The following is a 15,217-nucleotide window of genomic DNA, read 5'->3' as shown; positions in this document are numbered from 1 at the left end:
CTGGATGTCATCACATTAAGCAAAATAAACCAGCCTCAGGAATGCAAACATCATGTTTTCTGACATGTACAGAGCCTAGCCTTTTTTTTTTAAAAGGGGTATAAAAATGTCATAATGAAACCCACCACTTCGTATGCTATCTTAAATATTTATAAAAAAGAACTTTTAAAATAAACCTTAAAAAATGTCTGGCATGAAAGTGCAGAATACTTTTGGGGAGGTGGTCAGAGGAGAAAGAGAGAAATAAGAGACAATGGGGTGGTAAATTTGAGCAAGTTACACGTCTATGAAAATGCCATAATCCATCCATTCGTATGGTAACTTTTTCATTAAAAAAACATTGATGCAAGAGTTGGTGAGAACCGTCAGGAGCTGGAGCTCTTGTTGCTGCTGACCTCAGACTCTACCTCGGTTTTCCGTGCCTCTGCATTTCCTGCAGAAAGGTTAGGAGTCGGCGAGTGTGTAATCTGTGCACACACTGTATTGAAAGCAATAAGCCTGCCGAGTCTGATCACTAAAATGGCTTCAGTGCCACACAGTGTTTGATTTTATAGGAATCCTCCTAAGCAAGACACTAATGGACTGAACAGACAATTTAACTGCATTCTCTGTGAAGCAAGGTTTTCTTTCTAAACTATATTAAAAATAATAATAATTACAAAAAAGTAGCAAGTGCTGGTATTTTCTTGAACCTGTTTAGAGAAATGGTTCAGCGGAACTGTCTTTTTTGCACAGTGTCTATAAAATGCATGGAGCTCATCTGTACCTTCCTCTGCACGAACTTTGAATGCATTTTCCCAAATTAAGTTTTATTCAAGTCAAAATCAGATTTCGAGGTTCCTATTAAAAGAGTCCAGATATTCAGTCTTAGTTTATAGTTGTTCTGGTTTTGATTGGGGGGTGGGGAGAGTGGGTGTTTGTGTAACCTTGTCTGACCTGGAACCCGCTCTCATAAACCAGGCTGGCCTTGAACTCACAGATATCCTCCTGCCTCTTGCCACCCAAGTGCTAGGATTAAAGGCATCCCCCACCGGTGCCCAGCAGAAGCTGTGTTTTCAATTCTCCTCTTATAAGGAATGGTGTTCCCGTTTGGATCTGGTGAACCTCCCTCCATTTCCAAACTCTACTCTGTTTTCTCTTTAATATCCCCTTTAATAAGAACATATAACTATCTATGTACCAAACCACATTAACTACAAGAAGGACAGCTTTTCCATTACAACCTTTGAAAATGGCGGACCTGCTGTACTTTGGCCATCCAGTTTTCTTTTCAAAGAAAACTTTGCCCTATAACCCTTTAGCCACCTTGTCCCAGTTGGTAGCCTTCTGTGCTTAGGCTGCCTACTGTGCGCATTCAAACCCTTCCCCCTCTGAGGCATATGGGAGCCTCAGACTGCAGCTGAAGTTTAAACCCAATCGCCCCACGGAAAATGCATGACTTCCCCTGGGCTTCTCTGTCGTTTCAGACCTCGATGAATGTCAAACCAAACAGCACAACTGCCAGTTCCTCTGTGTCAACACCCTGGGGGGGTTCACCTGTAAATGTCCACCCGGTTTCACCCAGCATCACACGGCTTGCATTGGTAAGGCAAACCACAGTCAGGGTCTTTCACAGTCGTCGGGTAGGTGCATAACTGCGGCTCGGTTTGGGAAGGTTGGTGATGTGGATGTTTTCCTGACTAGAACACCATGCGCAGGAAGAAGGCCTGGACGTGCGTTTGCACATAGTCCCAGCATCCCATCCTCTGTACAGCTAAGGTGTTAGATCATGGAGGCGGTCCTGCCATGCATTTGCATAACAAGCATGTTGTAAGCCACGTCTCAGTTTCACAAGCCAAACACAGCCATGATGCTCAGATAAAACAGGATTAAAGGCTGTACTGGAACTTTTCAGTTTTATTGTAGAAGGCACGTTTTAATAGATCCTTAGTCTGTATTATCTAAAATGGTGCCTCTGGTGACTCTAAAATACATTTCTAGTTATGAGTCACTGAAAACCACTCGTTTCGTACTACTCTTGCTAATGAATTCTGACCTGACTTAGTCTCAAATGCTTCCCCCACAGAGTGAAAGCACGGGCTTGTGCCCCTCAATTTATTTCACGTAGTGAGGTTTCATTGACCTACACATAACCAGGAAACTCAACTCTTCCCTCCATCTTGTCCTTTGCTAGATAACAATGAGTGTGGGTCCCAGCCTTCCCTCTGTGGAGCAAAGGGGATCTGTCAGAACACTCCTGGGAGCTTCAGCTGCGAATGCCAAAGAGGCTTCTCCCTGGATGCCTCTGGGCTGAACTGCGAAGGTGAGTCCATGTGCACAGGAATCCTGAATGTGGAGGGCTCAGAAACGGTCTCAGAAAGCATGTGCCGTTCACCCTGAGTTCAGATGCCCAGCACCCAGGTAAAAGCCAAGTAGGCATGGAACCTCTTCTGTAATCCCCTTGCCCTGGAGGCAGGATTGGAATCTGCAGAGCAAGCTGGAAAGCTTCACTAGAGAAATCAGTGAGGTCTGGGTTTAGCAAAAGACCCTTCCTCAACATACAAGGAAGAGCGCAATACAGGAACACAAACACAGACACACGTGTACATGCACAGGCACACACATGTGTACACAGACACACACAGACACAGACACACGTGTACATGCACAGACACACACATGTGTACACAGACACACACAGACACAGACACACGTGTACACACACACACACTCACTGCTCCCCACATGTACACATGTGCCCATGCACAAAAGAACATGCACATGTATGCGCAGCACATACATACACACAGACAAAAATAATATTTAAACTCTGCACCCATGGCGCCACCCATGAGATAGGTAATTTTCTCTTGGAAAATCCTAAAGAGGAGCTGATTGGGAGAAGAGTCAGAAAACTGTCACGTGGGGCTCTGCAGTGTTCACTTGGCACATGCTCGCTCACGTCACGTACAGGAAGGCAGATACGTTAGTGTTGCGTGTCTCAGGTTATGAGACCAGCCACATCACCTCGAGTGTTTATATCGTGTTGGAATTTACATTTTCCAGTTAGTCATCCTTTTTTAAAGTCATTCCTAGAAATACGTGATTTTCCACGCTAGATACAATCAAAATACTAAACACGCTCTACGAATTATACGACTTTTGTGTGCATTTTTCAGCCATTTTTATTTAAAAATTGTAATTTTAGCTTTTGTATTTGAAATCAATAGTCATTGAAAGCATTCCGAGCCTACAGCTGCTCGCCATGTGTGAGTTCAGCTCGTGACCATCCACATAAGATACCATTTATTAATTATCCATGTAAATTTGTTACACACGCATCACGCATGCCAATTCTATTTCACTCTTTTGGGGTAGATTTCAAAAGCCTTAGTTGTCATTCCAAAATTGTATGCATATATTAACAAAGAAATTATTCCATATGTAGTACCACATCTTGCCTAAAAATAACAAAGTATCCAAATCCTTGAAAAGGATTTGCATCTAATTAGTCTTGACTGGGAATAAAAAAATTTTCTCATGCAAAACCATTGTACTTTAGAGATAACTCCGTAGTATTTGTATCTTACCACAATGGGGAAAGATACATATGAGTCACTTTTGAATCAACTACAATCTTCAATGCAAATATAGAAAATTTGCCAAATAAACCGTACCATATAGAGCCAGTCAACTAAAACCGTACCACAGTTGTGGCGACTATGGTTGATTTGCTGAAATTACAGTTACTCAGAGTGCTGGTGCGCTGTGGTCTGGTGGACAGCATAAGAATCAGGTGGTTTCTTACCTCAGCCATTCTTTGCACCATCACTGACTAAGAAAAGCCCAGTCCCATAGGCTGTACGTTGCTTGTTTGTTCCCTTAAAGGTTGCGTTTGGAATGCATTTACCTAGGGAATGTGAAGACCGTGCTTGGATTGTTTTTGCAGATGTTGACGAATGTGACGGAAACCACAGGTGCCAACATGGCTGCCAGAACATCCTGGGGGGTTACCGGTGCGGCTGCCCGCAGGGATATGTCCAGCACTACCAGTGGAACCAGTGTGTCGGTGAGTGCTCCTTGGTGGCCCAGCCCGTGGCTTTTCACGACTTCAGTGTCTGAGTAAACTAAATAATAGTCACTATAGTTGCAGGACAGACTCCTAAAACCAGTTTGACCATTTAAGGTTCATGTGCGAGGGGGCTAGAGTGTAAGGTTCTATCCCGCCCCTACGCACTGTTGAAAGGGTAGACAGGAGAAGTCTGCATAAAAACACTGATGCATACCAGGGTTTTCTTGTGCTCATCTCTGTATTTGTGCATGTGACAAAATCCATCCTAAATGTGTTTTCAGAATATTTAAAGGTACATCAACCAGAGGTGCAGTCACTTTGACTGGACGTACAGTGAGGTTGGGGATGGTGTCACAAAAGCCATCTACGTTTGCCATGCCTTGCCGCTTTTCATTAGTATTCTCTTAGATTCAGTTTGTGGATGGGTTCACCCGTTACCCTGGGATAAATCTAAAGAATTCTTTCCATCCTTTGAGTGACAGGGCCTCATATAGTCCAGGCTCGTCTGTAACTTGCTTGTCTTTAACTCACTATGTAGCCCCAGGCTGTCCTCGATCCTGCAACCTCTGCTTCCCAGGGCAAGGACTTAGGCCTACATCACCGAGCCTGGGCAGTAATTCTAAGCCCCCAAGGACATAGATTTAATGAGTATTACTATGCTGCTTTAACACAGAAACAGCAACTAGTTGGAGCAAATGCAACTGACAACTCCAGACACAAATGTGTATCAAAGAAAACACAACAAGCACTCTGTTCCCTTCTCTGCACTCATAGTAATCACAGAAATTCTCCCCATAAGAAACCACTGATCAAAGAGACCATTACTCTTCCCCAGTAGACTGACCGAGCATATGGCCAGTTTCATGGCTCTCTTTGAATGCACTCCATAGCTACCCTACCCAGCACGTTGTGAGAGCAGAAACTCTTGTTGCCCGATGGGAGAGAAGCAGAGCTCCCCCAGAGAGTAGGAGGCTGCTTCCTTGTCTCTGAAGTGATTTAAGACACTACACACGTCATTCGAATGTGCTATAATCATCCGCCAAATGAATTGATTCGATGTGATCTTTTATGTTCTTCTCAAAAAGGATTCTCTAATGGCAGCTTAATGAGCTGAGAAGAAAAACTGAGCATTTCATAAGAGAGATGAGGTCCACAAAGTTCTTCTTATCTGGACTGTGGCCTCCTGCCAGGCCAGGGACAGATGCTTTGCCCCACCAGATATGCACATCTGTGGGAGGAGAGGCAGACGGCCTGGGATTCAGAGCAAGGCCCAATGATTATGTGTGGGGAAGCATCACACTGAAAAGGATGAACAGAAAACTTTAAAAATGTGCAGCTAGCAAAGAAAGATAAGGCTAAAGTTTTGAACGATTATCAAAGCAATGAGTTAAACAGTCAATCAAAATTATATTTTGTAAATATAATTCACTTCTTTTTCTTCATGAAAAAAAGTTGCAGAATTCCTTAAGCCCTGATATATTCATTCATGTATATGAGGCCACGTGCTGTCAAGCTCTTTAGAGTATAGAAAGTAGTGGGTTTGACTATTAAAGATGTTGGAGAGGGGTTGGGGATTTAGCTCAGTGGTAGAGCGCTTGCCTAGCAAACGCAAGGCCCTGGGTTCGGTCCTCAGCTCCGAAAAAAGAAAAAGAAAAAAAAAAAGATGTTGGAGAACTTTATTACATTATGGTGTTTGTAAACACCCAGACCCATCGTTTTAGTAAGGACTGCAGACTTGGTGGTTAGTTCTGCAGAATTTAAGGCAGAAGAATGATTCTCTAGTAGTCAGTTTACACAGAATTCTTGCTTTCAAGGAGAACTTAGAAATTAGAACACATACAAGTCGCCAGTTCAAGTTTCTTCACTTCTTGAAGTTTTGATCTGGTAAACATCCACTGCAAAATCATCTGCACGAGCCTTTACTAACTTTGGAGTTTCTGTTGAGGAATGGCCTGTGTGCGGTTTGAAATGGTGAGGCGCCATCCCACTTGCGTTTTCACGAGTTCCTCTATTTAGCCTAGACCTCCAGAGTCCAGGCTCAGGCCTGCGAGTCTTCTAATCCAAGAAACACCTTGAACAGGCTTGGGAGCACTTGCCTGCCCTGCCAGCACCCAAAGACTGAAGCAGGAGGATCCAAGGCCTGGGAGACCCAGGCTCAAAAACACACTGGTCAAGGAAAGGAATTCAAAGCACATCAGCAGGTGTCTGCACTCCCCAGACAGGGTTAGCTTTTCTTTCTCCAAATGATTATCTTTAGGCAGTTGCCCCTTCCGTAGACAGAGACAGAATTGCAAAGGTTTCTGGATCCTCCAGGGAGTCAGCTCAGCTCTGATAAAAACGAACACTGTTCTTTCTTTTAAACCACACAACACAATTGGAATTGTAGCTCAGAGATAGGGCAGAAACAGTGATCTCACCCCAGCCGGGAAGCCAACGAAGCAACAAATTAGAGTAATGAGATTAGGACCAAGTTCAGGTTATCCTAGTCTGTTGGTATAAATATTCTGTGGCTGGAGAGAGGGTGGGGGAGAAGAAGAAGGAGGAGGAGGAGGAGGAGGAGGAGGAGGAGGAGGAGGAGGAGGAGGAAAAGGAGGAGAAGGAAGAGGAGGAGGAGGAGGAGGGGGAAGGGGAGGACTTTCCTGTCGTTTTCTCCCCTGGTGAACAGTCCTAAAGTTTCAGTCAGTACATCAGACTCCCTCAAATAGGGAAACTCCAAAGTTCACACCGGTGTTCCTGCTACCACCGATTTGAGATGAGTAAACGGTCTCTGAAAGTGATAATTTTGGAGAAAGCTTTTCATACAAACTCCACTTTGTGACCTTTCAGCCTGTTATCACAGGGCATTGAGAGAAAATCCTAGGACAGACTTTCTGAGTATAGACAGCGTTCTCAACCACCAGTGGGTACTGTGACCATTTGATTGAAACCGTGCGCTGATATGGAACTTTGCATATGGCGAAAACATTTTGGTGTGCTTTTTTTTTTCCCTGCCATTTACCGCAGATAACTTTCGGTTCGTTCTGTATTATATAAGCTTTCCTTAAACAGTCCCAACATAGCCAAGCAAGGCATCTCAATTCACAGTATACCTCAAACAAGGCCATTCTTAGCTAAGTCCATGCCATGTTACCATGTTATATATTTATAGTGTATAAATATGAAAGCACATGGTACTTCCAGAAACATAATCCTGTTTTAAAATGTTCTCGTAAATGGAATATTTAAACTCAATTTACCCAATTAATTGGCTTTCTTGGTAATTTTTCTGACTTACACAATACCTGAACAAAGTCTCGGTGGGAACCTGCCATTAAGTTGTAATCTGATTTAGATTCCATGTTAGACGAGAAATACTACATATGAATGTGAAAACGAACTATGAAAGTGGATGAAGCTTTGGGGCAGAATTCTAAGCCTCTCAAATATAGAAACAAAGCAGTAGATCCATTCAGATCCCACACAGCCAACCTACTGGGAATTTATGTATTTTCTGTGCATAAAATAGATGCCAGGAGATTTCAGATATTAGGCAAATGACCATATTTTGTATTCAGTGGCTAAGAGTTCTTCATTTCCTTGTCTCATTTAATTCTCCAACTATGCACATTACATTAAATTTGCCTAATGCCTGCCCTTTCGGTAGCCTCTATCCTTTGCTTTACGAAGTTCAATTTCCTGTCTAGAGGCCTCTGCTGAGTCCCAAGTCCATCTAGGAAATCTTCCTGAGCCGCTGTGGGTCCCCTCCGCCCCCACCCCCTGTAATCATTGTGTTCCCTGGGTCATGCGCGCTCACAGATGGGCCTGCTTGCACTCAGGCTAAAATATGTCCACAGGCCCTCTACCCTCCTTGAGCAGTCACAAGAATGGAAAGAATTCCATGGAACAGATGTGATTCGTGCCCAGCGTGAAGTTTGGGTTATAATAAAGCTCAGGGGAGTCAAACCCAGGGTTATCTCAGCCACCAAACAGGACCTCATAATTCCCAAAGTCAAAAGCACCTTGGGGCTCAACCCTTGATAACAGCGACTGAAAAGCAGAGCTGTAATTAAGCATCCGCCAGGCTTCGGCAGGACAGAGCTAAGCGTTTAAGCAGCAAGAGCTCAGTGTCAGAGATGGAGGGGAGGGTACAGTCCTCACAGAAGGCCCAGTCTGCACCAGGCAGGCTCCAGGGCAGTTAAAACCACTCTCAGTTCAATAGAGTCGATCAGGGTCCTTTTCATCGTTTTTCATAGAAGGCCCTGAATTTTTCAGAGAAAAATTCAGAGGTGGTGGAAGTGCTAAGGGCCACCAGGCACAAATCCTAATAGAGAGATGGGCTTTTTAAAAAATCCACAAGGTTCACGTACCACACAATTCACCCTCCTACAGTTTTAGTGTTTAGGTGTGTTCTCCTAAGAGTATGCAGTCATGGACCCCAACAGTCTCCATTGCCCCCCCAATAGAAATCCCATAACTGATAGCCACTCTTCCCTCTTCCTCCCTCACCCCCCCCACCTCTGGAAAGTGCTGATCTGTTCTCTCTCAGGATTTGCCTAAAATATAGGCTTTTGAAATAGCCCTTTGTTATGAAAATAAAAGAATTATTCATCGGGCAAACTGCAGATTTCTGTCCCTACAGGCCGCCAGTATGCTCACAAATAGTACTGTAGAATAGAGAGGGCAGGGCAGTGCAGGGGGCTGGGGCTTTCTCAAGCATGTAAAGACATATATTGGAGTGATTTTTTTTTAATTAATTCTTCTTATTGCCTTGAAGTCCATCATGAGAGTACTTTTAAAGTTATCTGACATGTAAACTAATAGGCCCTTGGAGACCGCCATCTTCTTCGCCCTTGCCCCTCCCCCTTCCCTGTGTAAAGGCGTCTTTCTTTCTCTGAACAGATGAGAATGAATGTTCCAACCCCGGTGCCTGTGGCTCGGCCTCTTGCTATAACACCCTGGGGAGTTACAAGTGCGCCTGCCCCTCGGGCTTCTCCTTCGACCAGTTCTCCAGTGCCTGTCACGACGTGAACGAGTGCTCCTCCTCCAAGAACCCGTGCAGCTACGGCTGCTCCAACACGGAAGGAGGCTACCTCTGTGGCTGCCCACCAGGCTACTTCAGAGTGGGACAGGGGTAAGACGGCCCAGTGTCCCCACAGCAACAAAGGGTGACTCTTCCTCTCTCCAGAGTGTTCAGGCAGCCTTGCTCACCACCCCTGCGGGCGAATCCCAAGAGGTGAAAGCCTTGGAACTAGGCACCATGCAGTGTAGGATCAAGTCCTTTGTGGAGAGCCTGAGACATGTGTTTCCACAGAAACCTCAGTCATTGGTCCTCATAATGGCTGAAGTTGATTAATCCGGACTCAAGGCCAGATTCAAAGCTTAGTCAGCTCATCTGTACAGTGAAAGACAGATGTGTAAATGACTTCCTCCCCTGTGTTGCTCTGCTGATTTCCACAGATGCTGATCCAGCTACCCCTGAGGAAGAACTTTGTCTCTTTCTCTGTTCATCTGGTTTTATGTTGCCCGAAAAGGGAACAGCCCTTCCTCCCACAGGCTGGTTACCCCTTGGGTCACTGAACCTTCTCAGATCTTACCACTTGTGTGTGGCAGGGTGGTACCACCACACCCAGAGACTGTTCTCTTCAGGGACACAGAAGATGGTAGTCTATAAGTAAATAGGGGTGACCTTCTTTGAAAGAATTAGTAAGTCTAGCAGGCACTAAGTAAGGGGCATGAGCCAATCTGACCAGCACTGATGTTCAGTCACACACAACAGAAATGATTGAGCCAATGACAGCCAATGCCTTGCCTCCTTCCACTCACTAAAATAGGGATGCAGAAATACCGATTCTTAGAGCAGGGATCTTTGCCTGAGCAGTAAGAGCTGGCTTCAGTTTCCCTCACCTTGTCTTGGGGCTTGCACAGCTGCATTTACCTCCTTAAGTGGATTATGTTCAAGTGCTTCAATTTGTATAGGATTGAGAACTAGAGAAGCCCAGGACTCATCCTCGGAAGAATTTTGCTGTTTCAAAACAAGAGGAAATCTTTCCCTCTGTGTGGCAAAGAACAGACCCACAAAGATCAGGTTTTGTGATTACTACAGTTCCTCCTGTTGTGCGGACCCCAACCACAAAATCATTTCCATTGCTACCTCATGGCTGTAACGATGCTACTGTAAGGAATCATCACATAAACATCTGTATTGTCCCATGGTCTTAGGCAGACCCGAGGGTTGCGACCTACAGGATGAGAGCGGCTGGCTTACAGCTCGTTCTGCTCCGTGTTTCTGTTTAGACCGCCCAGGCTGATGATAATGTCTAAGGGTGTTTTGCTTTTTGTAAACAGCCACTGTGTCTCGGGAATGGGCTTCAACAAAGGACAGTACCTGTCAGTGGATTCGGAGGCAGAGGACGACGAAAACGCTCTGTCCCCAGAAGCATGCTACGAGTGCAAAATCAACGGCTACGCCAAGAAAGATGGCCGGCGGAAGAGGAGCGCGCCAGAGCCTGAGCCCGCCACAGCAGTGAGTAGATGCATGCGGAGCAGAAGCCCTGCTTTGCCAAAAGAAAAAGAAAAAGGGGGGAGGTTATTCTCTCTCTCTCTCTCTCTCTCTCTCTCTCTCTCTCTCTCTCTCTCTCACACACACACACACACACACACACACACACACACACACACACACACACACGTGTATTCCTCGGCCCTTCCCACTGAACATCTTTGCTCCTAGGATGTGTGCACCTAACCTCTCCCTCAGCTCCTTCACCTGTAGAACGAGGATTGAAAACTCTCAGCCTCTGAATGTAGCTGAGCCTGCGCAGTGCTTGCAGCAGTGCCTGGTGTGCCCATCAGTGATTAATACCCACACACAGGCATGTTGGTGATTTCCCCTGAGGCCAGGGACAGTATGATGTCACCAGTCACCTCTCCTTTTAGTTAATATTGCTTTTTTTTTTATTTTATTTTTTTTTATTTTTTTTTTTATTATCTTGAGTATTTCTTATATACATTTCAAGTGTTATTCCCTTTCCCGGTTTCCGGACAGACATCACCCTCCCCCCTCCCCTTCCTTGTGGGTGTTCCCCTCCCAAACCTCCCCCCATTGCCACCCTCCCCGCATAGTCTAGTTCACTGGGGGTTCAGTCTTAGCAGGACCCAGGGCTTCCCCTTCCACTGGTGCTCTTACTAGGATATTCATTGCTACCTATGGGGACAGAGTCCAGGGTCAGTCCATGTATAGTCTTTAGGTAGTGGCTTAGTCCCTGGAAGCTCTGGTTGCTTGACATTGTTGTACTTTTGGGGTCTCGAGCACCTTCAAGCTCTTCCAGTTCTTTCTCTGATTCCTTCAACGGGGGACCTATTCTCAGTTCAGTGGTTTGCTGCTGGCATTCGCCTCTGTATTTGCTGTATTCTGGCTGTGTCTCTCAGGAGCGATCTACATCCGGCTCCTGTCGGTCTGCACTTCTTTGCTTCATCCATCTTGTCTAATTGGGTGGCTGTATATGTATGGGCCACCTGTGGGGCAGGCTCTGAATGGGTGTTCCTTCAGTCTCTGTTTTAATCTTTGCCTCTCCCTTCCCTGCCAAGGGTATTCTTTTTCCTCATTTAAAGAAGGAGTGAAGCATTCACATTTTGATCATCCGTCTTGAGTTTCGTTTGTTCTAGGGATCTAGGGTAATTCAAGCATTTGGGCTAATAGCCACTTATCAATGAGTGCATACCATGTATGTCTTTCTGTGAGTGGGTTAGCTCACTCAGGATGATATTTTCCAGTTCCAACCATTTGCCTACGAATTTCATAAACTCGTTGTTTTTGATAGCTGAGTAATATTCCATTGTGTAGATGTACCACCTCTCCTTTTAGTTAATATTGCTGAGAATTGCCCCCATCAACACGCACACACTAACTGGCTGTGCTTCAGAATTCTGGGTCTCAGAACCTCTCCTTATCTGTAGGACCATACTAAGCCCCCAAAATCTCTGATACTATTTTAAAATAACAAGTCAATGTTACATTTATTTTTAAGTAGATGTAAGTATCCGATCCATTGTCTAATCATGACAAATTGTTCATCAAGATATAAAGCCTTCTCACTGTGGTACACAGAGCACAATTCTGTGTAAATAATGGCGGGTTCCTCAAAGCCTCTGTAACCATAACATCACTAAAGCACAAACTCACACCAAAGCATCATGGGGTTTTCATGTCCTAACTCAAGCGGCATTCTTACCTCCCATCCCAAGTGACAAATTCGGTCCATATTATCTGGGCCCTGCTTTTTACCACTCCTGGCTCCTCTGCAGATGACTCCATGTGTACTGAGGCCCCTAGTAAATTCAGAACCCAGAGATGATTTCCCTAGGTGCGGGCCTGCTGTCGCATAGCAATAAGACTTCTCATTTTGACCCCACGAAAGATAAAATTAGACTCGTCTCTTGTCCTCATCCATTAAAGTGTTTACTTGAGAATTTCACACATGTATAAAATGTATTATGATCATATTGACCCCCATTTCTCCCCTCCAACCCCTCCCCCCGCAACACAGCAATGTCCTACTGGATACAATTAGTGCTACTCACATACACAGCGTGTATGGGGACAGCCACTGAAACGTGGGCAAACCACTAATGACCATGACACCGAAGAATATTGTCTCTCAACTTAAAACCTAATCTTAAGCATAATGTTGTATAAACCCTTCAAAGGAATCTGACCTGTGACTCTTGTCTGTGACCTAAGTCCTACAACTTTACCAATCTTGTTGAGGTTCAGTGAGAGTCAGGAAGATATACAGGGCATCCTCTGCAGAATGAATGAAGCTTTTCCCTGCCCTGACAGGAATTGGCAGACAGCAAATGGTCAGACAGGGAACGGCCTCAACATGCCCCTGTGACCTCACTCGTGAGCCACAGATGACCTCTGAGTCTACCTTGTGCCCTGTACTAACTCAAGCATGTTCCTGCTCTTTCCCTCAGGAGGAGCAAATCAGCCTAGAAAGCGTTGCCATGGACAGCCCAGTCAACATGAAGTTCAACCTCTCCGGCCTCGGCTCCAAGGAGCACATCCTAGAACTGGTCCCCGCCATTGAGCCCCTCAACAACCACATCCGTTACGTCATCTCCCAAGGGAATGACGATGGTGTCTTCCGAATCCATCAAAGGAATGGGCTCAGCTACCTGCACACAGCCAAGAAGAAGCTCACTCCCGGCACATACACACTGGAAATCACCAGCGTCCCTCTTTATGGGAAGAAGGAGCTTAGGAAATTGGAGGAACGCAATGAGGATAGCTACCTCCTGGGGGTGCTGGGGGAGGCTCTCAGAATGAGGTTGCAGATTCAGCTGTATTAGCCCTTTGCAGACTTGGGTCCCAGCTCAAATCCCAGCACAGCCAGCCTTCAGAAGTGTTTGGAACGTCACTGACTAATTTTGAAGAGGAAAAAAAAAACAAAAACAAAACAAAAACAAAACAACAAAGAATGACTTCCGTTCCTTTCCTCCCTGATTCAGACTTTGGAATGTTGACCGTCACAGGGAAGGATAATTCAGACTCTGGTATGGCCAAAGATTTGAGTGCAAAGGCAAACATAGTTACTGTATTTTTTATATAACTTCATTTTAAAATATATTAAAAAAACCTAAATGTTCAAGAGATCAGCATATGGCACTAAATGCACAAAAAGTAATGTGAGCATTCTTCCTGTTAGCAGTCTATAACACTTTGGGTATTTTGCTATAGTTGCTAATTAAAAAATATAGATGTTTATTTATTTTAATGCAGTAATATATGGAGAAATGAACAAACTATGTAAACAAAAAGGGAAACTCGCTTGTTTTTCTTAGATTTATAAATTTGAGCTATTTCTTTTAGAGGTGCTTTAAAAAAAAAATCCAATACATTCAAGAGATGTTTTCCTTTAGTTTTTCTGCCAGCCCTCCAACTGGTACGCACCTATATCAAAGAAAGTCTCACGGAGCTGAACGGGCAGTGCGATCAATAATTTAAAAGATGTGGAAGTCGTTTGATCCTGTCTAAAGGAAACGAAAGCCAGAGCAGCTCGCGTGACTGTATTTCACATCACCAGCTTCACCAGGCAACAGGAGAGGAAACTCAACCACTGTAGCAAAATACCTTGACTGCTTGTGAGACCGTTAGCATTGCAGGCCAAACTGTACTGTATTTCTTCCTCCTCATAACCTCAAGGATCCACACGTGCCTCCCACAACACCTCATTCTTACCAGGGCGCGCTGCGCACTTGTGGTCCTCTAGGCAGCTGAAGAACCCGCCGTTCCTCTGAGCGGGAACACCTGGTGTTCTGTTGCGTTTGGTGCTGTCGTAGATTAAATGGTGCATTTATTATGTTCAAGCTATTTCAGGATTTGCCATGTGTGCGAACAATCATGCCATGCAGCCAAGGAGTATATGTTGATGTTTTTATTTTTTTTAGAATTTTCATTAATACCGTAGTTATACACCATATGCCTCATTTTATCATAGCTTATTGTGTATGAAATACGTTTGTAAAGTGAATTGATGTTTAGTTTGCTTTAGTCATTTGAAGAGATGCCACACCAGGGGGCACCAGGAAGAGCACATGTCTGCGCTCTCCTCCCTGGAGAACCCATCCTCGGAAGAGCGATGGAAGAGTCGTGGAAACCCTAGATGCGAAATGGCCAAAGCACACACAGTCATTCCTCTCACACCTGTGTCGACCAAAGAGTAGTAACCAGCTCTAGCCAAGGTTTTTAGGGCTTTTTTTTTGTTTTGTTTTGTTTTGTTTCTTTTTGTTTGTTTGTTTTTAATAACTAAAAAAGAAAAAGAGGAACAGTGTAAATTTGTAATCAAGTGTTTGTGAGGAAAAACTTATGGGATTTGGTTATGTTTGTTTTTGTAGGTCTATGTATCAGATATGACACTTTTCTGGCAATAAAGCTTATTTTGGGGTAGTCTTGCAGCTGTGTGTTCTGAGACTCGACCGACTGGTACATCTGTGGGAGGCACTGGAGGCTGGGCTACAGGGATATTTATTAAAGAACTAGATAGAGTTCTTAAATATTAAAGAACTAGATAGAGAGCAAGGCAGAGGCACAGGAGGGGGGGTGCTGTACTGACAGAAGCAGGGGGGTGTTTGCTTCCTGGTCACATTCATATGGGAAAGTAGCATTATGGCGGTGGGCATTTTTCA

The 15,217-nt window shown here is 44.7% G+C and overlaps 1 protein-coding gene across 1 annotated transcript in view; it reads left to right on the top strand.

Moving 5' to 3' along the window:
* Fbn2 (fibrillin 2) overlaps nt 1-13,477 on the top strand; it is a 205,397-nt gene extending 191,920 nt beyond the window's left edge. Inside the window, 6 exon segments of the mRNA NM_031826.2 lie at nt 1,467-1,583; nt 2,174-2,302; nt 3,929-4,048; nt 8,930-9,161; nt 10,376-10,553; nt 13,007-13,477. Of these exon segments, the coding sequence (NP_114014.2) occupies nt 1,467-1,583; nt 2,174-2,302; nt 3,929-4,048; nt 8,930-9,161; nt 10,376-10,553; nt 13,007-13,381 (1,151 nt within the window). The 3' untranslated portion in view covers nt 13,382-13,477.
* The last annotated feature ends 1,740 nt before the right edge of the window (nt 13,478-15,217 follow it).

Source organism: Rattus norvegicus, chromosome 18 (assembly GCF_021556685.1).
Source record: "Rattus norvegicus strain SHRSP/BbbUtx chromosome 18, alternate assembly SHRSP_T2T, whole genome shotgun sequence".
In the NCBI taxonomy this organism is placed as follows: Eukaryota; Metazoa; Chordata; class Mammalia; order Rodentia; family Muridae; genus Rattus; species Rattus norvegicus.
This window is presented reverse-complemented; position numbering and strand designations above follow the sequence as displayed.